Source organism: Tiliqua scincoides, chromosome 3, assembly GCF_035046505.1.
Source record: "Tiliqua scincoides isolate rTilSci1 chromosome 3, rTilSci1.hap2, whole genome shotgun sequence".
Taxonomy (NCBI): domain Eukaryota; kingdom Metazoa; phylum Chordata; class Lepidosauria; order Squamata; family Scincidae; genus Tiliqua; species Tiliqua scincoides.
The window spans coordinates 59512259-59538528 of record NC_089823.1 but is presented as its reverse complement, the minus strand read 5'-3'; the positions used below and the strand labels follow the sequence as shown (position 1 = coordinate 59538528).

Here is a 26270-nt window from a genome sequence, read left to right as displayed (position 1 = left end):
AAGGTGTTCTTAAACACCTGTGATATTTCTTTGGTGATGTTACAAATGTAGTCAAGGGAAACAAAGTTGTATAGTAAGATTAAAACATTTTTCCTAATTGTAATATACCGTAATACATTTAAAGTAGTAGTTCTGTGTCTTGTCTTAACATACGTTTGTGCCTATTTTTCCTAATGTTCCTTTGAATATATGGAAACTGACATCAACCTATTTTCCTGTGCTCCTATCTTATTTTCCTTAGGATTAAGCTTCTTAAATTTACCTGTCATCTTACTGTAGAATTTGCTCCTTAATTTCTTTCCATCTTTGTAACTTTCCTCTAAATACTTTCCATCTTGCCTTGAATTGTGATGTCTAGAACCGAATACTGGTGTATTGGTCATACAGTTCTTTAATAATGTTAATTTCCCAGGCCTTAGAAATTGTAACTTAAAAAAAAAAAATGTTCAGTACAGGTGGAGCCTGTTTATTTGCGGATCCGGCTGGACCCTCGTTGAGCCAGACTTGGGCCCCACCCGAGCCCTCTGGAGGGCTTCCCCAGACCTCAGAATGCCTTATATGACATAAAAACATCACTTCTGGTTTCCCTTGGGAAACCGCAAGTAGTGTTTTTTTTTTTTCTGTAACAGTCATTCTGAAGCCTGCAGAGGCAGAGGGTTTCAGAAAGCCCTCCAGACTGGATTGCAGCTCTGGTCTCCTTTGGAGGGCATAAAGTGCCGAATCATGGGTTTGATTATTGGTAATTTTAGATATCCGTGGGGGAGGGGGTGTCCAGGAATTGATCCCTTGCATATACCGAGGCCCTGCCTGTAATTTTATATGTACGCTGATGGGGTCTAAATTAGTTAAGAAAAAGAATCTGAAGTCATGGTGCGTTATTAGGCAATGAACTGAAAATGAAGTGGGACTATCATATTTCCTGTATATATGTACTGTGCAACAAATAATACAAAATGGTTCTTATTCTGATTCAGTAAAGTTCTTACACTACTTGAAGCATATTGGGGGGGGGCCCCTCTGGATAAGTTTCCTTGCATGTGATGTATTGTTCTTCCCCCTCTGGCTTCTTAGGCCATCAGGAGCTGCCACCAACAAGAACAGAATATTAGTTAGACTGGTGATGAAGTTTGATTTGGTGCCAGGATACGTTTGTGAATGTATTGTCTTTCTCATGTCCTGGGCCAGATAATTATATGAGGAAAAGAAAATAAGCATTTCCCAAGTCACACCAGCAGTGATCTTGGGTTTTTGCCTTCACTTTTTGATCACGTTTGTTGCAGTCATAGTAGTTATTTGCCTGTACGTAACTTTCTGCAGAACTCCTGTGTTCCACTTGTAGCTTCTGAATGTATAGTTTGATTTGTAGATTTCAAGATGGATTGGACTGAAGGCTAGACAGTAATCTATTTCTTTTCATTTGACCCAAAGAGGCATTGGCCTTCTATGCTACTGCAATACATTCAAAAAAGTTAGTGTTCCGTTTTTGTTTTTAAGCATTGTAAAGAAAAGTTGACAGGTAAGTGTTGGAATTAGATGTTTTGTGATCTGTCCTTGAGGGAATTCTTAAACAAGAAGAACATATAACTATTAATAATGCTTTCACAGTTTCTTGAAAGATAGTTCAACCATAACTGTGGATCTTCCCCCGTACTGTGCTGTGTTTTTGTGTTCTAGGATGCACTTTCAGGTTGCATAGGGCATAAACAAGACTTTGTAGACCTGGCCATTGTAACAAACAACACTAAAATGTGCACCTAGGAAAAAAAATTTACAGCAGACGTGGAGGGGGTTCCTTAGCACACAGGCATGGAAAGTGTTCTTGGAAAGTACAGAGTTTTAAATACTGCTTAATTGGTATTAATATCAGTTGCGTTTTACTTCTTTTTCAACTTTACTTAATGCCTCTAGTCAGATACATATGCGCTCTACTGTGCAACTGACTTATTTTATCTGATTGTCATGTATTTATTATAATCAAAATTTGTTTCTCTTTAGGCAATCCCTGAGGTTGTAGATTAAAAGTCAAGAACTGTTTTGTCTCTTGCGTGGTCTATACGTGTTTGACTATACAGGTGGAGCCTCTTTATTTGCAATATTTTTAACCATGAATCTGAATCAACATGGGTCCCCAGGACCTGCATGGAACCAGACTTGGACCCACCTGAGCCCTCCAGAGGTGACAGGAGCTGTGCTGCAGTCGCCTCCGGAGGCGCTTCTGAGGCCCATGGAGGCCGCACACAGCCTCCACAAGCCTCATGATAGCCTCTAGAGGTCCTAGGAAGACACTTCCAGTTTTTGTCTGAAAACCAGAAGTGCCTTTCTAGGACCTACGGAGGCCTGTGGAAGCTACACACGGCCTCCACAGGCCTCATAAGAGCTTCCAGAGGCAACTGCAGCACAGCTCCATTGACCTCCTTTCAGGGACCTTTCTGAGGTTTCCGGAGGTCCTAGAGAGACACTTCCAGTTTTTGTCTGAAAACCGGAAGTGCTTCTCTAGGACCTCCGGAGGCCTTTCCGAGGCCCTTCGAGCCTGTGCGCGACCTCCACGAGCCTCAGAAGGGCCTCTGAAGGCAACTTGAGCACAGCTTCAGTCACTTCTGGAGAACTGGCCTCTAAGGCATTTAGAGGCCTTTCTGAGGTCCATGGAGGTCACGCGCAGCCTCCACAGGCCTCAAAATGGTCTCTGGAGATCCTTGAAAGGCACTTCTGTTTTCAACCAAAAACAGGAAGTGCCCTTCTAGTACCTCTGGAAGCCATTTTGAGGTCCGTGAAGGTTGTGTACAGCCTCCACAGGCCTCAGAACAGCTCCAGACGTGACTAGAGGAAGGCTCTGGTCATATTCAGAGCTGGGTGGAGCCCAAATTTTGCATGACTTGGTTCCATGCGAAATTTGGTAATCGCGTGGGTTCCAGGAACAGAACCCTTGCAAATAATGAGGCTCCACCTGTACTTAATAGCTTAAGTATTAGAATTGTATGAATCTTTATATTTTGAGTTGGTTGCATCTGAAAGACTGGAGGTACAAATAGTCTGTGTTTCCACTGTGTATGAACACATCAAAAGGCATTTGAAATAAGTACTCATAAAGGTGCCAAAACAGCCAAAATAGAGGAATGCATGGAGTAAAGTAGTAAAGAGAGATTCCAAAGAATGGAGAAAAACGGGAAAGAGTATGTAATACAATTATTACAAGTTGGGTTGCAGGGATCTGTACTTATGCTGAACATTTGGTTTTTGCTATCTCTGCGCTGTTGCACCTCTGTGAAAACACTACTGATGGATGCATTGCACAAAAGTACCATTGCAGCCACCTGTAATTCATCTCTAATTCTGGGAGCCAGTGTAATTCCAAACACTTACCTGTGGCCAAAAGACTCTTGAGTGTCTACTGAGCCAGTGCAGTTATTACACAAATGGTTGTATTCATAAGAATAGTCCTCTGGTCTTAGTCTTTAGCCAAATTAATCATAATTAAAGTATAACATTTACAGCGCAATCCTAACCAGAAGTGTCCTATTTTGTTCAATGGGGCTTACTCTCAAGAAGGTGTGGTTAGGATTGCAGTCTTAGAATTTTCTTCTTTGTTTTTAGAGTAGATGGGAGCTATAGGGAGCATTGATCAAATTTAACTTTTGCCCTCCTCTCCCTTTCCTGACTCTGTTTTGTTCTGTTGCTCCATTTAGGACCTCCTTTGTCATCTTGGAATATTAATGCTCCCCTGCGCCTCTCAAAACCTCAGGTCTCCCTGTGCCTGATCAGCCTTGGCCAAGCTGACTGCCTCCTTCGTCCTCTCTCTCCTTTCTGCCCTCAGCAATCCCCAGATATTCAGTATTATTGAACTATTGTTTTTCCGCATTACCACAGCAAAGGGTCGCTCTTTCCAAAATTATTGAGCTGCTTGGGTTCTCTCCACACATCGTCCATTGTTTTGCCATTGTCTTCACCGCTGTGCCTGCTTCAGAGCACTAACGAAACCTGTTGGTAACTTGAATGTCTGTAAATTAGGGGCCTTCTGTATAACAAATTAATTCAAATAAATCAACTAAAGGCCAGCCGAAAGCAGTTTGTCTTCACATATTGAACAAATACAGTGATTAGGTAATCTATCTTCCCAGGAGTGGAGTTCTATAACCTTGGTGCCATCACCAAAATGGCCCTGTCTCATTTCTGTCCAATTGCCTGTCTTCCAGCAGTGAGATACGAAGTGGGGCCTGTGATGCTAAAAGGAGTGCATGGGCAGATTTTTGTGTAACAATCACAATCTCTTAGGTATTCTCAGTCATGAAGGGCTTTTAAAATTCGGTACCCAGAATTCAGCCCAGAAACACATTCTTAGCCAATGAAGATGGAAAAGTGCTGGTGTACTGTAGTCAGACCAGTGTGCCCTGGAAAGGATCCAGCTTGCATTATTAGTAGTTATATTACTACAAATAAGGCACTGTGTATGTTTGTACACAGTAGTATATAGTGCTACTGTTCTTATTCTTTTGGTCTTTTTATCATAACAGATAGAGCACAGACCTTTTCTCTGCTGTCCATAGTACACAAATAATTCCAATGAATGTGTTGGTTACAAAGAGGTGATTCTTACTGTTAAGTGTTGTCCAGAAATTCCCTAGACCAGCAGTTTTTTGTAATTGAACTGTTACGGCTACAGTCATGTGCATCAGTGGGTCTGAAATTTACGTGCAAGTAGACTGTCTGGAAAATTAAGAATCACCATTACGCATAGGAGTCTTTTTAATCTGTTCTGTAAATCTTTGCTAGATGTAGCAGCCATTGTCTGTTTCGTCTGGTTATTACCCTTGATCATGAATTTGAGAACTAGAGTGAACTATCTAGGTATCCCTTTACTAAATCTGGTTCATGTTTTTTGAATCAAACAAATGTAGCCTATGGCTTCACACTTGGGAATAAAGAGCAGGGATTCTAAAGTAGGTGAGTTTCTTTTTAAAGGTTAAAACATTCAAGTATATAACTTCAGACCTGTCTGGTACCTCTGTTTGAGTTCTGACTAAAGTGTATAAAGGTGACTTTTACAGGACACCCAGGACTGAGCCGGCTAGTGAAAGAAGATTCGGTCAACTTACCATTTCCTTTTTTTCTGTAGTCCCAGAAGCAATCTTCTGCTCTGATCACATCTCTCAGATCCACAAATTGAGAATTCACTGTACAAAGGAATCTAATAAAACTAGAAGCATACTCACAAACAGTATGGCCTCTTCTTTCACTTGTCAAGCAATACCTCCCCCAGATGCTTGGCCACACCTTGTGCTTGTGTAAGGGGAACAGATAATGGGTGAAGAAATAGAATTTCTTTATACCCCCCTCCTCCAAGCATTTCAGGAGCAAAGGAGAAAATGTTCTTTCATGTTTCCCATCTTCTATTCCACTTGCAACAATCCACCTACAAAGTTACAGTAGGAGAGAGTGTCCTGCTCAGCAGCATTAATCTCACTAGCAATAACAGGGGAAACGCATCTTAATATCATCATTGCCTAGAAGGGGGGTGTTGTCTGTCTCTAGTTAGCTTTGGCTAGGAACCTTGCTCAAATTCTGTGAAAACTCAAGATCTATGACTTGTAGAAAGAAACTGAGTACAACTTCTTGTGGTCATGTATACATAGGAACAGTGGTGCCTAGATTAATTAATATTTTTATGGGGGAATGCAGAAGTTGCAAGAAAAGTTTTAGTCAGGAAGTATGTCAAATGTACTTACCTCAAATAACTATTTTTTATTTCTTTAGAATTGAATAGAATACCTATCCTAGCACTTGTAGCTTTGGAAAAATAAGATACTTTGAGAAAATTGTGTCATGAAACAGCTGGTTATAGAAAGTTAGGAGAAGCCAAAAAGAACTATCTCAGTTGCCATTATGGCTATTCCTCTGTGCTTTTGTCAGTGTAAGTGGCATTACTCTAAAATGAAGATTTGTTTAGCTGATAGTATCTTTGTGCATTACAGCATCAGTTGTATAAGCTAGTGCGATGTCTGTTTTGGAGAGTTAACATTATAACCTTAACATTAAGCAATCTTGCATTTTCATCCTGTATCCTCATACAGTCCCGTGTAGAGTGGATAAAAACTCTGAATATTAAAAAATGAGAATTTTAATTGAAATGTTTTACAGCCGAATCCTATGGCCACCAGCACTGCTGCGTGCAGCACCAAAATGGTGACTGCTGTATCCAGCAGCCTCGCAGTGTCCGCTGGTGGTCGCTTCAGGGGAAGGGGACATTCATCCCCTTCTCCTGAGTAAGGGTGCAGGTCCTGCAATGGGGCTACTCGAGTCTGCACCAGCTATTTTGCCAGTGCAGACTGGAGATTTTCTGTGTTGGGCTTTTCAGCCTGATACGGAGGACAAGATCTGGCGGAGGAGGCTTCCGTCAGTCCTACTGTGCCCCAATACCACCCTCCCCCCATCCTGGAACACTTCTCCCCACCCTAAACAGCTGCACTGTCAGCTGACAGTACCACTTACTGCCAGCTGGCATCCTTCTGGTGCTGGGCCCAGTGCCAACTGGTGCTGACCTGGCTCCAGCACTTCCTGCTTCCTCAGTGCTATAAAGGTGCTTTATGGTATGTTTACAACACCTAGCAGCAGTGCTGGAACCCAGTGCAAGCACTAAAGGCCCATAGGATTGGGCCCTTTAGTAAACTTCTCTATAAAAATGTGTTTAAGATAAAATCTGTTTATGCCTAATAAAGGTTTGATTGATTGAGATAAAATCTGGGTATGAACAAAAATGTATTAAACCAAAACAATTTATAATGGCTCCAAACTGAATCATTACTAGGTTCGAAGTAGTACTGGGAACAAAAGTAGTTCTAGATGCTACTTTTTCCTCGTAGGCGTCCTTAAACAAGCAGAAATTTAGCAGGTGAAAGTTTTCCTGGCATAAAGAGGTATTGATAGGAAAAGTTCATTAGCTAAATTTCTGCCTCAGCTGTTTTCTTGTCCATCAGTCTTCCTTGTTTGCTAAACAAAAAAATCCTAGGAAAAATATGCCTTTTGAGATCAAGCATTATAAATATGGCACAGCAGCTCATGTACTGTGTGTGGTGTCTTGGATGTTGGGTACAGCTAATCAAAAGTGTTAAAGTCCACCTCTTAACTCTAGAAGATGTTTTTTCTGAATTTCACCAGGGTAATCCACTGTTTCCCCTGGGGGCTGGGGATAAGAATAGGCTCTCAGTTTGGCTATATACTTATAGTAAGTGGTGACTAAACAGCCTCTGGGTAGATGGGACTCCTTAACCTGGGAAGGCAGCTCATCTGAGAGAAGGAAAACTCTGATCCCAAACCTCCACTGCCTTGTGGCTACATCCAGTTATGGAAAAGGCTTCAGGAGTCAACCTCAAGGCAGGAGCCAGAGCCCCTGAGGCAGTTCATGGCTGAGCGGAGTCAGGTTCTGGCAACTCCTGCGACACCGTTGGAACCAACCATATTGGCCTCTACCTTTCCATTGGACCATTTCAGCAATGTGGAGAGGGGGAATTTGTTGCATGGGAAACAGCCTATCTTTCATATCTACTTTAGCCAGGCTTCGCGCACTGGAGAGAACACTGTTCCAGAACCACCATTCAGAGCGCGATACCATAGTCTTCCATGACTGAAGGATGCCAACAAATCCACTGTATCTGCTTGTATGGTCTCGTATGTCAATTCCATGTCCCCCACTTAATTTGCTTAATCTTAAAATTATGCGTAGTTGACTAGCAACTAAACATGGGTATATACCTTCCATCTTATAGGAAAGCAATGATCTGTCTAATGATTTTGTCTTTGCTTCTGGGGCTATCAAAATCTTCAAGAAAATGGGTTGCTCAGTTTTTTCATGTTTACAGAGAAAACTGAACAGAAATCTCTGTTCTGAAACCAAAATACATATACTACAACAGAATGGTATGGGAGGAATTATTTTGTAGCTAGCACACTACTGCAGGTTGACAGAAATCATGAACAAAGGATGAGTTATTGAATGAACCATTTATAATTTTCTCAAACACAAAACATACTGTGGTATGTATGTTTAACATGTACAGTTTTCCCCTGCCTTCCAAAGTTAATTTGTTCCTGAAAAAACTCTTATAAGATGAATTTTTATATGTTGAAAATATAATTATCATTAATTTCTTTTGGAACTAAGTAGTTTATGATTTCCCCAATCAGAAATCCAGGTAATTTCTGGAATAATATTATACCTTAGGCACTTGTGCTCATAGGAGGGAAATGGTTAATTTTCCTTTGGAGATAGCATGGATCAGGTGGTGAAATCTGGAGTTGAAAAGGGAGATGGTTAAAGACAAAGTGAAGGTCAAAGTGCTAGATCCCCACTCCCTTTTCAATTCTGAATTTAACAAAGTAGCAGAGAGACATCCAGAGTATCTCAGCAGTGCAGACCCAAAAAGATAAGCCCAACCACTCTTTTCAGCCTACAGCTGGAAAGGGTAGAGAGGACTTCTTTGTTTGCTGCATGCTAAGGGACTTGGAGTGTGATTAGTGCTGTAGTGCCAAACCAAAAGCTTCACTTTTCAGCTCTAAATTGAATTAAATCCCATTTCGTATCCTAGCTTGTTTTACAAACTGGTATTTGCTGGACTGGACACCACAGCAAATTGTGACTTATTTTGTACTAATACTGGATATTTAAAACTTTCTCTGTATGTGAAGGGAAGGGTTATGATTCTGATCTGGTCTGGACCCTGTGTCAAATGTAATTGAAGACCTAATTGCAGAGATAGTATCCACAAGTTTACTCAGGCAAAACAGTACTCTATTTTCACTAATCCTTTCTTTGTCTTATTCAGAATTGTAAGATTGTCCATAGACAACTGAATTTCCTCAAGTGTCATCTTTTTTTAGTTTTTTCAGAATCAAGTTTTTCATTGGACTATTATTTCACATTTAGTATTGATTGTAAAGCATCAGCTATAAGAACTTCAGTTTGACTTAACAAGTTTTTGTCTTTGGAATGAAGAGGATGCTTACATGACTACATTTTTTCCAACAGCAGCCGTGTTCTCAGTGTTAGTTGATATGTGGCCAATGAAATCCTTAACATTATTTACATATTGGTCACTTATTTCTGTATTGAATTTGTTCAGTAGTTCTTGGAGGTCTATAAATGGCTTGTTGGCAGTATTGGAGGAGATTTTAAAGAGTTCAATAATAATCAAATAGCTCTTTACATTCCCTGTAACCCTGGAAAAGTTCTGATGTTGTGCCACAAATTGAAGAACATAAAACGTACACGTCACATCTTGCGATTTTAACCTTCAAATTATGCTTAAGCCATTGAAATTAGTCTAGTAGTGAGTTCTTACAGTATTTTTGGCCTGTGCTAGGCTTACTTGAGGTGGAGCTTTGTTACTGTTTTGCTCTTCTAAAAGTATTCTTTTCAAAGAAGTTGAGTTTTAATCTTCATTTATAGTATTGAATACATCTGAAACACTTTCCTTCAACTATTGTAGTTTTTTTATGATAAATGAGACCACTTGTTTTGACATGTTACAGTTCTCTCTGCGTTCAGTGTAGGCAGTACTGAGCTGGGTGGTGTGATAGGAGGCATATATTGCTTCCTGTGTATTCATATGATCATATATTTGAACTATACATTTAAAAATACATATTTGCTGATAAAAAGGGATATAATATGTAGTTTAAACCTCTGTCCAAAGCAGCAAACTGCAACAGCAGAGGAAGAATGAGAAGGGATCTCTGTGGCATCCAACATATTTTTGTTGCAAGAAATTTCCATTTTGTTGCGTTCAGCTTTTCAAGATAATGGGAAAACAATAGGTCAGAACACGTTTTGTACACACGAGGTCCCAGGATCAGATCCTTGTATCTCCAGTTAAAGGATCTCAGGAAGAAGGGCAAAGGATTGGTTTAATGCACCTTCAAGGTGCATTATGGGATGTTTTGGAGAAGTATTTAGCACATGGCATTGAAGCTGCTCAGACAGGTTCCAATGTAGCAGCTAAACTACTCGAAGACCCTGCATGCGCATATGCGTGAGCTTGTTAGGATGGTGTGGGGTTGAGCTGGTCAGATGTTTCCTGAAAGCCCAAAGTAATGGGGTTGGCTAGGTCAGCCTTTGAATCCTGGCAGTGGTAGCACCAAATGTGCTATCAGAGCTGATTGGGATGCCATGGGACCTGGGTGCAGGGCTTCATACCAGGGCCCCCAGCATTCCAACACTGACCTCATATGTGTGTAAGTTAAACTATACAGCCAGTTTAGGAGAGGGAACTGTAAGATACTTAAGTCGATGATAATCACACTTTTGCTTCATAAGAGTACAAAATAGTCGGATACTCGTTTTCATAACTTTTGAGAATGAAAATTGGAAAATGCCATTTATAAGAACAGTATAACTTCCATAGTGCTACTGCAACCTGTTTATTGTATTTGCTATTTGGGTAGTTCCTTTGTGTTAGAACTTTTTGGGGCTACTTTATGATTAAGTTTCAACAAGAAATTGTATAAAGTGATTAGATTTTGTTTCACCTCAGTATTTGTATTTTACTTACTTTGATTTTCTCAATTTAGCTCTTCTCATTGATGGAGATGAAACCACCTATTTCTCGTGCAAAGATGATTCTCATTACTAAAGCTGCCATTAAAGCTATTAAGGTGAGGTGATAAAGACAGAAAGTACTGATGTTTCTTGTAAAAAATAAAGGCATATTTTCACAAAATGTGGAACTTTATAGCATTTTGAGGGTTTTTCCAAATAACACAAGGTGATTTGTTCTTTGTTTTATAAATCCTCAGCATTTAGGAAAATTCTTTATTTTTAGTTTATTACAGTTAAAACACTGTGATATGAGTAATGACTTTTTAAATAACATTTGTTCCAGGGTCCTATCATAATTTTGATTTTGAGTTATAAATATATTGTGGGACTCTCCCATAGTTTTGGAGCTGGGGTGTATGATCCCACCCGTACCTTAGTTCCAAGTGTTGGAGGGTGTTTGGAGTTGTTTTTGGCATCACATGGCTGAGAATTCTGAATCCCCTGAAGTGCTGTGCTTAAAATAACAAGCCTCAACCTTCCTTCTCCAAACTTGAAAGAGTGGGAACTTCTCAGCTTTATGTGTGTCTGAAACCTTGCAAACCTAGAACCAAAGAATCTCCAGTCTCTCCAAGTTGGTCTGGGGCTTCTCAACCTTGGTCTGAGGACAATCTGTCAGCTCTCCTTTCTCTTCAGATTGAATTCCTCCACTAAATTAGATTTGTGAGAGTAGGGCAACATAATCCTAGGGGGATCTGCTTCAAAGTAAGCTGTATTGAGGTCAGTGGACTTATTCCTATTCATACTATTGGACGTAAACCCTGTTGAACACAGTGGAATTTGATTCTGAGTAAACATATTTGTGAAGGGGCATTGTCCTGGCTGCCACAGTCTTTGATTTGGCTAGTAAGACCGGCCAAAGTTGGGGAAACCAACAGTGATTTTAATAAAATAACCTGTTTCCAGTTGCTTTTGAGGCATTTGCTATAGTTTTATATATTTATGCTTACAGTAGTGCATGTTTTCCTAAATATTTTATGAAATCCGACATCTCTAATTTTAAAATTCTTTTTCAGCTTTACAAGCATGTAGTCCAGATTGTAGAGAAGTTTATAAAAAAGGTAAAAGGATTTCTATGGCTTCTACTTACTAGATGGCATATAATTTCAATTAATAGTTTTAAGTACATTAATATGTTTTTTCATGTAATATCTTAAGACTGTAAAAAGTAGTTTCCTTTGAACAGTCAATCTGCAAAAGTCAATTATGTACACAATTTGAGAATATGGTGTGCACCACAACTAAGGAGAATAATTTGATTATGAAGATACTGATAATATCTGTGGAATTCAACAATAGATCATCAAGTGCTTCCGAGTAACTTCAAATTTCTTGCTTGTCAGAAATTCTAGAACAATATCAAATCATGATTACATACTTAGAAATATTTCTAGCCCTAGAAATTTGAATATAAAATCAAAATTTAAAAAACAGAGTCTCAAAATCGTGGCTAGATTCTAGGAGTCTGTATAAAAGCTAAAATGTGCATAGCTTGAAACAGCTGGCTTTTGCCGGTCCAGTGCTGTTGTGTCTCTATGAAAGCACCACAAAAAATATACTGCACCTATGTGAAAGTACTGGTGCAGTCATCTGTAACTTGGGGAGCCAGTGAATAATGAATTTGAATTTGACTGACTAGAAACAATGTGGTTTTGTTTTGTAGTGTAAACCAGAATATAAAGTTCCTGGATTGTATGTTATTGACTCTATTGTTCGTCAGTCTCGTCATCAGTTTGGAACAGACAAGGATGTTTTTGGGCCAAGATTCTGTAAAAATATAACTGCCACATTCCAGTATTTATATCTCTGTCCATCAGAAGACAAGGTAAAGCTAAAATTGTATTTTTTGTCTCCAACTTGTAAAATGGTTTGTTTTCACTTAACCAGGAGTGAATTGGAAGGATACGTTCTGTACCTTTATTCTAGTATAATTTGATCTAACTTATACAAACACACGTTGCTACTGATAGTTAGACTGCAAGGTTTTATATTTTTGAAACCTTTTTCCTTGTCTACTTCATGGCTAACACCTCTTATAGAGGATCTTATGTCTCTTATGTAGAAAGCCTTGTGATCTTTCATACCTACTTGGGAAGGCTTGAGTTCTTGTTTTGCTGACACCAATTGTGATTCCAAGTGCAGAATGGACTCTATGAAATAGCCTTTCCTCCCCAGCTTTCAGATCTGTAAAGTGTCTGCAAAAAGATAGACTGAGATATGGTCTCTCCCTCCTAAGCAGTTGTTGCTAATATGATCCATGGATGTCTGCTGTGGGGGATACAGAAGGAGTTCCTTTTCTTTGTTCATAAAGCATTATTGAAAAGAACTTCTGTGTTTTATCTATACTGTGATTTGTATCTACTGATAACATAAGATAAATATTAAAGCTTCATTCTGTATTGATCACTCATTCTTGCATGCAATAAGGAAGACCTTTGCAAATTATATTTCTTCCTCCTTACTTCTGTGTGTGGTGATATAAGAAGTGAACTTGGAATTCATATATGTCTTCCTTATTCCGCTGCTTTTACAATGCATAGAAGTAATGCCTGAATCAGAAGGTTCAGCTTTTGTTTGAATGATGTGAAAGTGCATGAGCTGAAGGTCTGCTCTTGATCTTTTGATGCATAAACATGCAGTTGGGGGAGGAAAACATTGATCAAACAGAACCTTGGTTTCAGCTAAGTAAAAATAATTTTAAAAAAATTACTGACACACTTCTTGTTCAAACAGAGTAAGATAGTTCGTGTGCTCAACTTATGGCAGAAAAATGGGGTGTTTAAAATAGAAATAATACAGCCTCTTCTGGATATGGCAGCGGGAACTAGCAGTGCGGCTTCAGTGATGGAGGATGCCACTAATAATGAAGGTAGGGAATCTCAGAAAAGTTTCTTCTCTCAGGTATAAAACATTGATAAACTTAATTTTTCTTCATGTAAAATTGGCTAAACTCAAATGAAGCAGGATTTGATATCTGTAGTAACTTTATTTTAAAACAAAGTCACTACACAGTTTAGAACAAAGTTAAACTTTGTTCTGAAGCAATTGTATTTTGACACTGACTATATTAAAACAGTGTTTTTCAAACTGTGGGTCAGGACCCACTAGGTGGGTTGCAAGCCAATTTCTGGGGGGTCCCCATTCATTTTAATATATTAGATCAGTGGTTCTCAAACTGGTGGGTCAGGACCCACCAGTTCATGTAACGCTTCCCCAGTGCAAGTTTGCGCTTGTTCCAGTGCACGTTAGGATTGCACCCTAAGAGGTGCATCTTAATGAAGTGTCTAGCTCATTTTTCCCGGTGAATATTTATATAACCCTATACATAGAATATAGACTTTGTTTTGTGACATTGGGTGTTGGGAATGGCTGCCAAGAAATACATGGAGTGATGCTGCATGCTACATACTGTTCAGTTTAAAGTATCCTGCAGGGAGAGGCAAAAACTATTTATAGAATATATTTGCAAGAAGTCTATAGGCTGACTGCCTTGGTTTGGGTTTAAAAATTTGAATTGGTGTATTGCACACAGTCATAAGTTGTGTTTAAATGCACTGTAGGTTCACCACCCCCTGCCACAATGATTCCATCTGAGCCTCCCCAAGTTGCTTCTAATTCAGTTCCTACTGTGCCACAATTGCCCAGTTCTGATGCCTTTGCAGCTGTAGCTCAGCTATTTCAGTCAACGCAAGGACAACAGGTAAGCTGAATTTTTGTATAAAAATATAGGTTCAACCTAGTTATACACTGCTTTTTTAATACACGGATTTGACTCAACACGAATGGCCACTGCAAATTAGAAGGAATGTGCTGATCCCTGGAGAAGGGGAAAAATGCATCCCTTTAAAATCACAGTTTTAAAAAACTGCTTTTCTTACTGTTGTAGAGAGGGACAGCCATGCAAGTGATTACAGGTATAACCTAATCATAGATTTTTCTCTCTCAATGCAGTGAGAAGCACCCTTTAAATTAAAGGAAAACAGTGTTTAGCAATGTGGGGGAGGGGGCAGTGGGCTGACAATCCATCAATCATTCTCTCTTCAGGCAGCTTCAGTCCAAGACCCCTCCCTTCCCCCTGAGCACATGAAAGAAAGTTACTTTGCATTGGTGAAGGAAGTGGTCCTTTCTAAGTGAAGCCTTTCTAAGCACCTTGAGAGAGACTGATTGAAGGATTGTATACTTATTGACTCTTTCTTACATCACAAAGGCCAGCAAGGCTGTTTTTAAATCACCAGAGTAAAGGTGTTTTTTACATTGATTTGCTTTAGTGCTTTTTTTTAGTTCTGGGAATGAAATCCTCAGGAATAATGAGACTCAGTCTGTATAAAGGTTACATTTAAGTAAATGTCTTTACCTAATAGATAATATATATCACAAAAATATTATTCTAAAATTCTGTGCCTTTGAAAGTCATTAGTGACATTTTGTGAATGAATTAATTTTGTGAATAATGAATGACTTTCATTAGTTAACTTCTGCTGCTTACCGATCACATCTGATCTGAAAATAGTATATATCAGTAACATCAGCTCATTTAGTCATGTAGTTTGCCTTTTGTCAGCTGAGTGGGAAAGGATCTCAGTCAGGCTTAGTAAACTGGTCCTTTCATGCACTTGGTGATTGCCTGTGCTGCTGTCTAGTAGACTTTTAAGGACAAGTCATAATGCAATGTTTCTGTGCTACAGCGCAAGGGTTTCCAAAATTTTTGGTCCGAGGGCTGCATAGTATATCTTGCACTGTGTCAAGGACTGTAATAAAAAAATACTTACATGGCGAACCAATGTGCTGAGTTTTATTGAATACAATAAGTGGTTGGGGATGGAAGGAAGAAGGGAGCAGAGGGCAAAACCGACTTGCGCTGGAAGTCAAAGGAAGGACAAAGGAACGAATAAGCAGCCCACCCTGGGGCATTCCATGTACAAATGCTTTTATGCGAATGCCCGAAGTCTCCGAGCAAAGATGGGAGAACTGGAATGTCTGGTGACTAGGGAAAACATTGACATAGTGGGCATAATGGAAACCTGGTGGAATGCAGAGAATCAGTGGGATACTGCAATCCCGGGCTATAAACTCTACAGGAGGGACAGGCAGGGGCATGTTGGAGGTAGGGTGACCATTTATGTTAAGGAAGGGATACAATCCAGCAAAGTAGAGATTGAAGGTGGGTCCAACTCCACTGTAGAATCTCTGTGGGTTAAATTACCAGGCCTGTGGAGCGATGTAATACGGGGGGCGTACTATTGTCCTCCAGACCAGAAATCGGAAGGGGACCTTGAAATGAGGAAACAGATCAGGGAGGTGACAAGGAGGGACAGGGTTGTAATCATGGGGGACTTCAATTATCCTCATATTGACTGGGTCAATTTGTGTTCTGGTCACAAAAAGGAGACTGGATTCCTTGACGTGCTAAATGACTGTGCCTTAGGGCAGCTAGTCATGGAGCCCACCAGAGGACAGGTGACTCTGGATTTAATATTGTGCGTTACACAGGACCTGGTTAGAGATGTCAATGTTACGGAGCCGTTGGGGAACAGTGATCATGCTGCGATCCGTTTCGACGTGCACTTCGGGGGAAGAATACCGGGCAAATCTCTCACAAAAACCCTTGACTTCCAACGGGCAGACTTCCCTCAAATGAGGAGGCTGGTTAGAAGGAGGTTGAAAGGGAAGGTAAAAAGAGTCCAATCTCTCCAGAGTGCATGGAGGCTGCTTAAAACAACAGTAATAGAGGCCCAGCAGAGGTGTATACCACAAAGAAAGAGGGGTTCCACTAAATCCAGGAGGGTGCCCGCAATGCTAACAAGCCAAGTTAGAAGCAGGAAACCTGCCAGAGAAGCGGTTGGCCCTCTGGATGGTGAGGGAGGGAAAGGGGAGATAAAAGGAGACTTAGAAATGGCAGAGAAATTAAATGAGTTCTTTGCATCTGTCTTCACGGCAGAAGACCTCGGACAGATACCGCTGCCCGAACAGCCCCTCCTGACTGAGGAGTTAAGTCAGATAGAGGTTAAAAGAGAAGATGTTTCAGACCTCATTGATAAATTAAAGATCAATAAGTCACCGGGCCCTGATGGCATCCACCCAAGAGTTATTAAGGAATTGAAAAATGAAGTTGCTGACTTTTGGATAAGATATGCAACTTGTCCCTCAAAACGGCCACGGTGCCAGAAGATTGGAGGATAACAAAGGTCACGCCTATCTTTAAAAAGGGAAAGGGGGGACCTGGGAAACTATAGGCCGGTCAGCCTAACATCTATACTGGGTAAGATGGTGGAATGCCTCATCAAAGATAGGATTTCAAAACACATAGACGAATAGGCCTTGCTGAGGGAGAATCAGCATGGGGAACGAGTTTTGAAAATAGTATGGGGGGAGCAGAGGGCAAAATTGGTATGTACAGGAAGAGGGGGAATAGAATTTGAAAAAGCATCAAGCAACCTGCGATGCAAATCACAAACTTCTTTTTGTCTCAGTTTCTGCTCCATATAAGTTTAATGTAGACATTTACTACAATTTATATTTCAGGTCTCCCAAAAGTTAGTCTTTTGAGCTATTTTTAACTTTGAAATGCTGGGGGACCTCGTGGCCGGATCCTCCAGGGAGCTGTATGTGGCCCCCAGGCTGGGATTTGGAGACCCTTGCTATAGCGCCATTGTAACTGCCTATTCTAACTTTGTCTCTGCTTTCTCATTTTAAGACCACAAAGCAGAGGTGGGATGTAAAAAACACTTACATAACATAAGAACATAAGAACAGCCCCACTGGATCAGGCCATAGGCCCATCTAGTCCAGCTTCCTGTATCTCACAGCGGCCCACCAAATGCCCCAGGGAGCACACCAGATAAGAGACCTCATCCTGGTGCCCTCCCTTGCATCTGGCATTCTGACATAACCCATTTCTAAAATCAGGAGGTTGCGCATACACATCATGGCTTGTACCCCATAATGGATTTTTCCTCCAGAAACTTGTCCAATCCCCTTTTAAAGGCGTCTAGGCTAGACGCCATCACCACATCCTGTGGCAAGGAGTTCCACAGACCGACCACACGCTGAGTAAAGAAATATTTTCTTTTGTCTGTCCTAACCCGCCCAACACTCAATTTTAGTGGATATCCCCTGGTTCTGGTATTATGTGAGAGTGTAAAGAGCATCTCCCTATCCACTCTGTCCATCCCCTGCATAATTTTGTATGTCTCAATCATGTCCCCCCTCAGGCGTCTCTTTTGTAGGCTGAAGAGGCCCAAACGCCGTAGCCTTTCCTCATAAGGAAGGTGCCCCAGCCCCGTAATCATCTTAGTCGCTCTCTTTTGCACCTTTTCCATTTCCACTATGTCTTTTTTGAGATGCGGCGACCAGAACTGGACACAATACTCCAGGTGTGGCCTTACCATAGATTTGTACAACGGCATTATAATACTAGCCGTTTTGTTCTCAATACCCTTCCTAATGATCCCAAGCATAGAATTGGCCTTCTTCACTGCCGCCGCACATTGGGTCGACACTTTCATCGACCTGTCCACCACCACCCCAAGATCTCTCTCCTGATCTGTCACAGACAGCTCAGAACCCATCAGCCTGTATCTAAAGTTTTGATTTTTTGCCCCAATGTGCATGACTTTACACTTACTGACATTGAAGTGCATCTGCTGTTTTGCTGCCCATTCTGCCAGTCTGGAGAGATCCTTCTGGAGCTCCTCACAATCACTTCTGGTCTTCACCACTCGGAAAAGTTTGGTGTCGTCTGCAAACTTAGCCACTTCACTGCTTAACCCTGTCTCCAGGTCATTTATGAAGAGGTTGAAAAGCACCGGTCCCAGGACAGATCCTTGGGGCACACCGCTTTCCACCTCTCTCCGTTGTGAAAATTGCCCATTGACACCCACTCTCTGCTTCCTGGCCTCCAACCAGTTCTCAATCCAGGAGAGGACCTGTCCTCTAATTCCCTGACTGTGGAGTTTTTTCAGTAGTCTTTGGTGAGGGACCGTGTCAAACGCCTTCTGAAAGTCCAGATATATAATGTCCACGGGTTCTCCCGCATCCACATGCCTGTTGACCTTTTCAAAGAATTCTATAATTGACACTTCATTGATAGTGTCTCATAGTACACATTGTTACAGTCTGTAGTATTTGCCTGGTTTGATGGATTGCACAAAGGAAAGAGACAATCCCAATCTAGAGACTGCAGCTGTTGCTATATGTGTTAGATCTGTAGTATTCTGACTTTTTCTTAATTGTTAATACTTTCAGTTTTTGTTTTTTTAATTCTTTTAGCTCCAGCAGATTCTTCAGACTTTTCAGCAGCCCCCAAAACCTCAGTCCCCTGTGATAGATAATAATATGATGGCTCAAGTCCAAGCTATTACTGCTCAACTGCAGACAACAACAACACAACCATCAGAACAAAAGCACGATTTCCCAGCACCAGAGCAAAAAACATCTTTTGATAAGGTAGGATTTTCTTCTGTGTTAAAGCAACTAACAAAATATCTTGGTTCATATATAATCAATCTTTAAAGCTATTCAGGCCCATGTACTTTGTTCTTGCTATGCATGTGGTGTTTTCTTCCTTTCTTGATTTGAGTCAACCTAGTTTTCCTGTTTGGATGAAATGGCAAACTATGACTTCAACCGAACAGTGGGGAGGGGGGGAATTATGGAAGGAAGGAGAGGGTATGCGAGTCTAAGGCTTGCTCACATAACATCAAACCATGATTTGGCATAGGTCTTAACCAAGCGATTTGAAATACTTTCAGTACATCAGCTATAATAGAATAAAATGCTGTGATAATTTCTAAATTCGTTATATAGCTACAAGTCTGAAACCCGTTTTCTAGCCTCTAGATTGTGCTTGTTTTGGGGAATGTATAGACTCTTTATTAATAGCCCCTTGCTTATATTGCTGTGATACAAACAGATGTTTGCACTAAAACAGCTACACGGATAAATTCCAGAGATGTGGAACAAAAACAACAAAATTTTATGATTTCTGAAAGTAAAACATTAATTTTTATTTTTAAAGTGTGCTTTTGGATCAAAATGATTTTCAAGGTGGCTTGCAATAAGAATATAAAACAACCCAATAGTCCCTTAGTCTTCCAGCTGATGGCATTTACCAAAGCTTGCCCCCATTTGTTTCACTGGTCTTTTGAGCAACTGGCAGTTGAAACAGAATTCTTTCAGACAGGGAAGCGGAAAGCAGGTTCTCTGAAGTTGTTCCCTTTCTGGCTGATGGTGGGAACTAGGCTGATCTTCCTCTTTTTGTGATGCTAATCCTGGGAAATGAGGTGCAACCTTCTAGGGGCCTATAGTTGTTTGACTGATTGCAGAAGCCAAGATGTGTTTCCCTTCCATCATCTATTCCATTGTGTAAATGTGTTGTGTGATGTTTGTTTGCTTTATTAACCATGCATACGACTGCTGTGGCTCAACTCTGTACATTAGCACTGTGTACTGTCTAACACTTGTTTGATAGAGGCCAATCTGTTACACAGCTTTGGTTAGAATTGAGTTAAGCCATGGGGCCTAAACGCACATTTTTATCCCTGTGTAAAGCTTTTTAATGACAGGAGGAAGATGGGGAGAGTCAAACTATTGATGGCTAGGCTTGGTACTTAATTGAGCCATTATGAGTCTCTTAACAGATTTCCTGTTTTTCCACTATGAGCATGAAACCTCTATAAGCTGCAGGCTCACATGCTACAGTCTCCCCTCTTTTGAACACAAGAAGGGCAGAAGGAAACCTTTTATTTTCAACTTGGAAATAATCCGCAATCCCATGCTATGTATCAACTTGGATTGATCTTGGTTTGTTTCCCTATCTGTGGATTTTTCCCACAAACCAGTTCCCAAAATTCATATGTAGTACAGAAGTGTGGCTTACTTCCAAGTGAAACTGTTGGTCTTCTCTTCTCACATGCAAAAGTGTAGAACAGTGGCAGCAGAAGTGCATGAGCCTTATTCATAGTCATATAGCAGGAAGCCATGGTTTTTCTGAACTGAGTCTAACTAACTGAGTCTAAGTCTGAACTGAGACACTAATTGTATTGTATTTAAATAGTCCGCTGTCTTTTTTGTTAAATCATTGCAACTTTAGCCATGCTCTGTTTTAACTTTAAAGGATTGTTTTCTCTCAGGAAGGAGGAGTAAGAAAAAAGCAACACGTACACACAATTTCAGTCACTATAGTTTTGTACTAAATGCAGTATGTTGGCAGCACTGTTGCTGGTCAGAAGCAAGTTGTTAACAGGTTCAGGAAAGTTGCTGCCTTTGGCTGTGGCAAACTGTAAGACTTTATTAATCCAAGAATTGCAAAAAGTCTAGAAGAAATCCTGTGTTTACTACTGAAGTATTTTGGTCTCAAGTACTCAAGAAAATAGAGTTGGCTCAGTGTAATGTGTTTCAGAAGCTGCTGGATCGATTTGACTATGATGATGAGCCAGAAGCTGTGGAAGAGTCAAAGAAAGAAGATTCAATGCCTTCTCCTACAGTGTCTCAACCAACATTGTAAGATTTTTGATAAAAACAAGTAGATTAAAGTTCAAGATGATATTATAGAACAGACTTCTACACAAGTAACTCACTTCATTATTAGATTTCATTGTTTTAACACTATTAGACAGAAGTTTGTTGTGCATCAGTTTCCTTTAAAAAAGCAACAAAAACCTAAATTTAAGAAATTTGAAATTAAAACATGTATATAGTTTGAGCAGTGTGTGTAGCATTTTTCAGAATAACAGCAAGGAAACAGATCACTTATATTACATTTTATGTTCTTAAGTATGTATTGCTGTTCAGTATTTAAATGATGCTAAGAATAATATTTGTTCCTTAGTGGATTTCCAGGTGAAGGCATCCAGCACCCAGTTTATCCACAGCTCCCAAATATAGATCAATTTCAGCAGCGTATGCTGGGAATGCAGCAGGACCCTATGCTTCACCAGGTATTGGAAACATTTGTATGTTTCCTTTGCAACAAGTTTATTTCTTAATGTTTAGATTTGTATTGCTTCTCAAGTTTGTTCTTGATCTGTAAATGGTGGAAAACGCTTGTATGTTCTTCTTCTACAAGGTTCCGCTTCCTCCAAATGGACAAATGCCAAACTATGGACTAATACCTGCACCACAGTTCACTCCTATGACTCAGCCTGTGATACAGCCTTCACCTCAAGTGCAGCAATCTTTCCCACCTTCTTTTCCTGCACAAAATGAGCCACATATACAGAAAGCTCATCAACAGGTAAACAGTATTTTGTTTTTCTTTTTTTAGCCATTTTGTTATTCCATTTCTCTGTAAATTACGCTGTGAACTCTTTTGTTGAAAAGCATTTTGTAAATATTCTTGATAATAAAAGACTTTAATTTACTACTAAGTATGTTAAATACCACTTAAGTAGTAAGTTTAATTTCTTAAATAGATTTTAATTATACTTGGAACTCCAGCATCTGTGATTGGATATATATATATGAATGAATGAATATTGAGTTGTGATTTGTACAATAGTAATAACTTTTGCATTTCAAAATGCAAATTTATGCATAATTTTTAAAATTGTGGAATTCCCTCTCCTTTGAATTGAGAGCAGCTTCCTCATTATTAATGTTCTAGCGGGGCCTGAAGACTTTTTTATTCAGGAAAACCTTCGAGGCACTGTAAGGGCTGTTTTTATAAATTTATAAATTATATCTTTTACTGCTTGCTTTCAGTCTGCTGCTATGTATTTTATCGTTTTAATTGTTTTTAAGTGTTTTGTATTTTTAATGTTTATCTATTGCCTTGTGTTTTAACCTGATTGTTAGCCACCTTGGGTGCCCTTCGAGGAGAAAGGCGAATGAATGAATGAATAAATAAATAAATACTTGCTTAAACATTTTAGGAAATGGAAGTGGATCCACCTCCAGTTCAGGAAGGAAAAAGACATGAAACCAGAAAGTCTAGATCTGCATCGAGGTAAAAAGTGCAAGTAACTTGACTTTTAGTAATAGATATTGAAGAATATCCAAACACAACCATAGAATAAACATTCCGATGGAGGGTGAAAGCTTGAAACAATTCACCCTGCTCTCTTAGAATAGTTATTACATCTAGATTATTATAAAAGTTTGAGAGCAGGTCATTTTTTCCCTTCTTCCCTCAAAACAAGAAATCTATTGTATAACTAGCTAGTAGTTCAGAACGGAGTAAAGCAGTGTTCTCAGTTGAGGCAAAAGACTGGACTGTAAGACTTCTGAACCAGATTTAAATTAAGAGGAGGGGATTAACAGTGACAGCAGCAATGTAGAGCCTTAAAGACTTGTGGGACTTCTCCCTTGAGATAATAATTCTCAGACTGGGAATGGGCAAAATTCATTGACAGCCTGTAAGATATCTGTGCATGCAAAATGCATTGCTATTTTTACCAGTATTTGTACGTTTTTGTTGAATACTAGATCACCCAAAAGGCGAAGATCGCGGTCTAGTTCTCGGACTCGAAGATCACGCCATCGGCGTTCACGTTCCCGATCTCGTGATAGGCGTCGCCATTCTCCTAGGTCTCGATCTCAGGAAAGGCGTGAAAGAGAGAGGGAGAAGGAGCGCAGAATAAAAGGCCTTCCTCCAATCAAACCAGAAACTGTTAGTGGTAAGTCTTCTCTAGTAAGAACTTGGGGTAGTATTAATGCTTGCTTTCGTATTTTATGGATTCTTGCTTTCTGGAAAGGGTGAGAGACTTGATGCGTGCATGACAACAGTAAACAAACTAGGTTCAGAGCTGCTCCTTCCATAAACCTTAATAAGGTCATCATCTCAGGTGATGAATGCAGTGTGTTATGGCAGCTGCCTTACCATGTTGCTGCCAGTCCACCTGCTGCCAGTCTCCCCATCACTGTATTCTTTTCTTCCTCTTCCTGGAAGAGGAAGCAGAGGAGAAGAGAGACTGAGGAGTGGGCCTAAACCACTGGTTCCAACCTGTGGTCTGCAAAATCTCAGGGGAAAAAAACACCTTCATTGGCTGTGGCTGGTCCATTCTCCATCCTCTCTGGTAGTCCGAGGGGAAGCGCTCACTCAGGAGACGTTTCCCCAGAGACCACCAAGGAGGGCAAGAGTACAGAGCAACTACAGCTCGCAACAAAAGCAGTACCCCATAAATCTTCTCTATAAATAATAAATCATTCCTAATTATTACAAATTTAATTGTATTTTTGTGTGCAGTGCATGGGGGGTTTTATGTGGTCCATGACAATTCCAGTTTTTGCTTCAGTAGTCCACGGGCTCCTAAAGGTTGGGAACCACTAGCCTAAACAGATTATGAGCGCTTTAGGAACAGAGAACCATTTGTTTATTTAGGTATTTAAACTACATTGTGAACGGCTTCTTGTTGAAAAGTATTATATACAATATAAACACAGTATTCTTAATAATGATAGCTAGTACCCCCCATTCACCTCTTCTTCCCTTTCTTCCAAGACATCCAGAAGCTTTCCTTGAGGCAGAGGGAACACAGTGGAGGCAGCAAGTGTGCCACTGTCCCTGGGAGAACTTCCTTTATCCCCTGGGGCTACAAATTCCATCATTCCTGGTGGGAAAATGATTGTGTGCCATTTTCAGCAAGGGAATTAATCCGAATTCACTCAGCAATGAGAGCAGGAACTACTGTCCTAATCATTATTGCAAAATAATGATATAAATCTGTGTTATGAAGCATATACTTCCACTCCATCCCTACAGTTCTGTGAATACGTGTTCAAATTCAGAGTCAGTTTGTGGTGACTAAGGAAGAAAATATTGAAAAGGTATATTCTCTGATAGAGGAAGGGAACATTCCTGACCGTATGGGAATTCCCACCACCTGTAGGCAAGGCCAGCTAATCACATGGTCTGCACTCAGGGCATCCGATCCCCAGACTGGCCCTGCTTCTGCTGGAGAAACAGTCACCAGCTTTAATGAGCTGTTCACCCTTGCTCAGTGAACTACATTTGGTTTTTCTCCTCTTCACCCTCTCCCTATCTGATTGTTCTGTGATAGACAGGGCCTGGGCCTCTCACAAGGCACGGAAAGGGGATTATTGTTGGGGCTTCTGATGGATTGCTGCATTGGCAGTTGAAGAGCCCATCCATGCAAGGGAGGCCAGTGGCCTAAATGCTGCAACAATCCAACATCCCCAACGGAAGCTGCAGTGGGCAAGCACAGTCTAGTTGTGACCTAAAGTGCTGCGATGCAGGAGGGTTGAGCTCACAATGCTCACCTTGACAGTAATGCGGTTTCCCAGAATGTCTAGTTGGGTGTTGTGGGAAGTAGAATGCTGGACCAGAAGAACTTTTATGAACCATCAGGACCATTAAGAACCATCAAGATTTTTATTTTTTCTCATTAAGGATTGCAGATACCCATCATATATGGTCTATCATATTAATGCAAATTTTATGCAGAAACATTCGATGGGATCTGGAGAACCATGAGCAGAGTTCAGTTCTCAATGGATCTTTTCTTCTATCTTGTCCCTCCTGCTGCAAACCCTTCTGTGCTCCCCCACTAAAGTAATGCATGAAAGTCGGTTACACTTTGCAGTGGCATGCACCATGGCACTAGGGTAAGGCGAGGGTTGCCCAGAAAGTAATGCACCACATTTTTTTTCTTCAACAATTATTTATTGAACACAATGAAACTTACACACAAGAAAGAATGATGTTTCTTCTACACTCCCTATTTTTCCACGTAATCTCCGTCCAGTTCTATGGCCTTCCTCCAGCGAGACACAAGGGCATGTATGCCCTGTCGGTACCACTCCTTGTTCTGGTCACAAAGCCATTTCTGCACTGTGCGAATCACCTCTTCGTCATCCTCAAAATGTCTTCCGCGAATGGCATCCTTTAATGGCCCAAACAAGTGGAAGTCTGAGGGAGCTAGGTCAGGGCTGTAGGGTGGATGGGGTAACACAGTCCAACCCTGTTTAGTGATGTGTTCTGAAGTCCTCAAACTTGTGTGAGGCCGAGCGTTATCATGTTGAATCAAACATTCACCTGCGTTGGTTGTTATGGCGCCGAAGTCGCTGGAAGCGCTTCTTGAATTTGGTTAATGTCTTCACATAAGCTTCAGAATTAATGGTGCTGCCTCTTGGCATCACATCAATGAGTATGACGCCCTCACAGTCCCAAAACACAGTGATCATGACCTTACCGGCAGAAGCAGTTGCTTTGAATTTTTTCTTCTGTGGAGATTGAGGATGACACCATTCCATCGACTGTCATTTTGTTTCGGGCTCAAAATGGTGAACCCAGGTTTCATCACCTGTCACAATCCTGGACAAGAACGCTTCCCCCTCATCTTCAAAACATTTCAGCAACTCAGAAGAAATGTTTTTTCTGAGAGATTTGTGGTCCACCGTAAGACAGCACAGAACCCATCGTGCACACACTTTTGAGTAATCAAGAGCACGGATGATTGTATCCACACTTCCTTTGCTGATTGACAACTTCAGCGCCAACTGCCTAGTCGTTATGCGTCGGTCCTCGCGAATGAGCACATCAGTGTGACAGCTGTGGATGGCCACCCCGAATGCTGCAAATCTTGGAGCTCTGCCGAACCGCCTTCTAATGGCCTCACCCTCTGTGCCCAGCGACTAACCGTACTTCTGTCGACTGCAGATTCTCCATAAACTGTACACAAACGTTTGTGAATGTTCCCAACAGTTTCTTTCTCCGCAATGAGAAATTCAA

General features: G+C 40.6%; 1 protein-coding gene across 2 annotated transcripts in view; it reads left to right on the top strand.

Annotated features, from left to right (window-relative positions):
* The window catches only part of SCAF4 (SR-related CTD associated factor 4), a 63608-nt gene that overhangs the window by 4481 nt on the left and 32857 nt on the right, over positions 1-26270 (top strand). Inside the window, exons 2-12 of one of the 2 annotated variants that reach the window (XM_066621815.1) lie at positions 10558-10641; positions 11599-11643; positions 12246-12407; positions 13316-13451; positions 14143-14282; positions 18851-19027; positions 20985-21082; positions 21411-21519; positions 21648-21815; positions 22453-22526; positions 23006-23196. In XM_066621815.1, the coding sequence (XP_066477912.1) occupies positions 10558-10641; positions 11599-11643; positions 12246-12407; positions 13316-13451; positions 14143-14282; positions 18851-19027; positions 20985-21082; positions 21411-21519; positions 21648-21815; positions 22453-22526; positions 23006-23196 (1384 nt within the window). Of the gene's footprint in view, positions 1-10557; positions 10642-11598; positions 11644-12245; positions 12408-13315; positions 13452-14142; positions 14283-18850; positions 19028-20981; positions 21083-21410; positions 21520-21647; positions 21816-22452; positions 22527-23005; positions 23197-26270 lie in introns of both variants that reach the window. The other variant, XM_066621814.1, reaches the window with a different exon arrangement.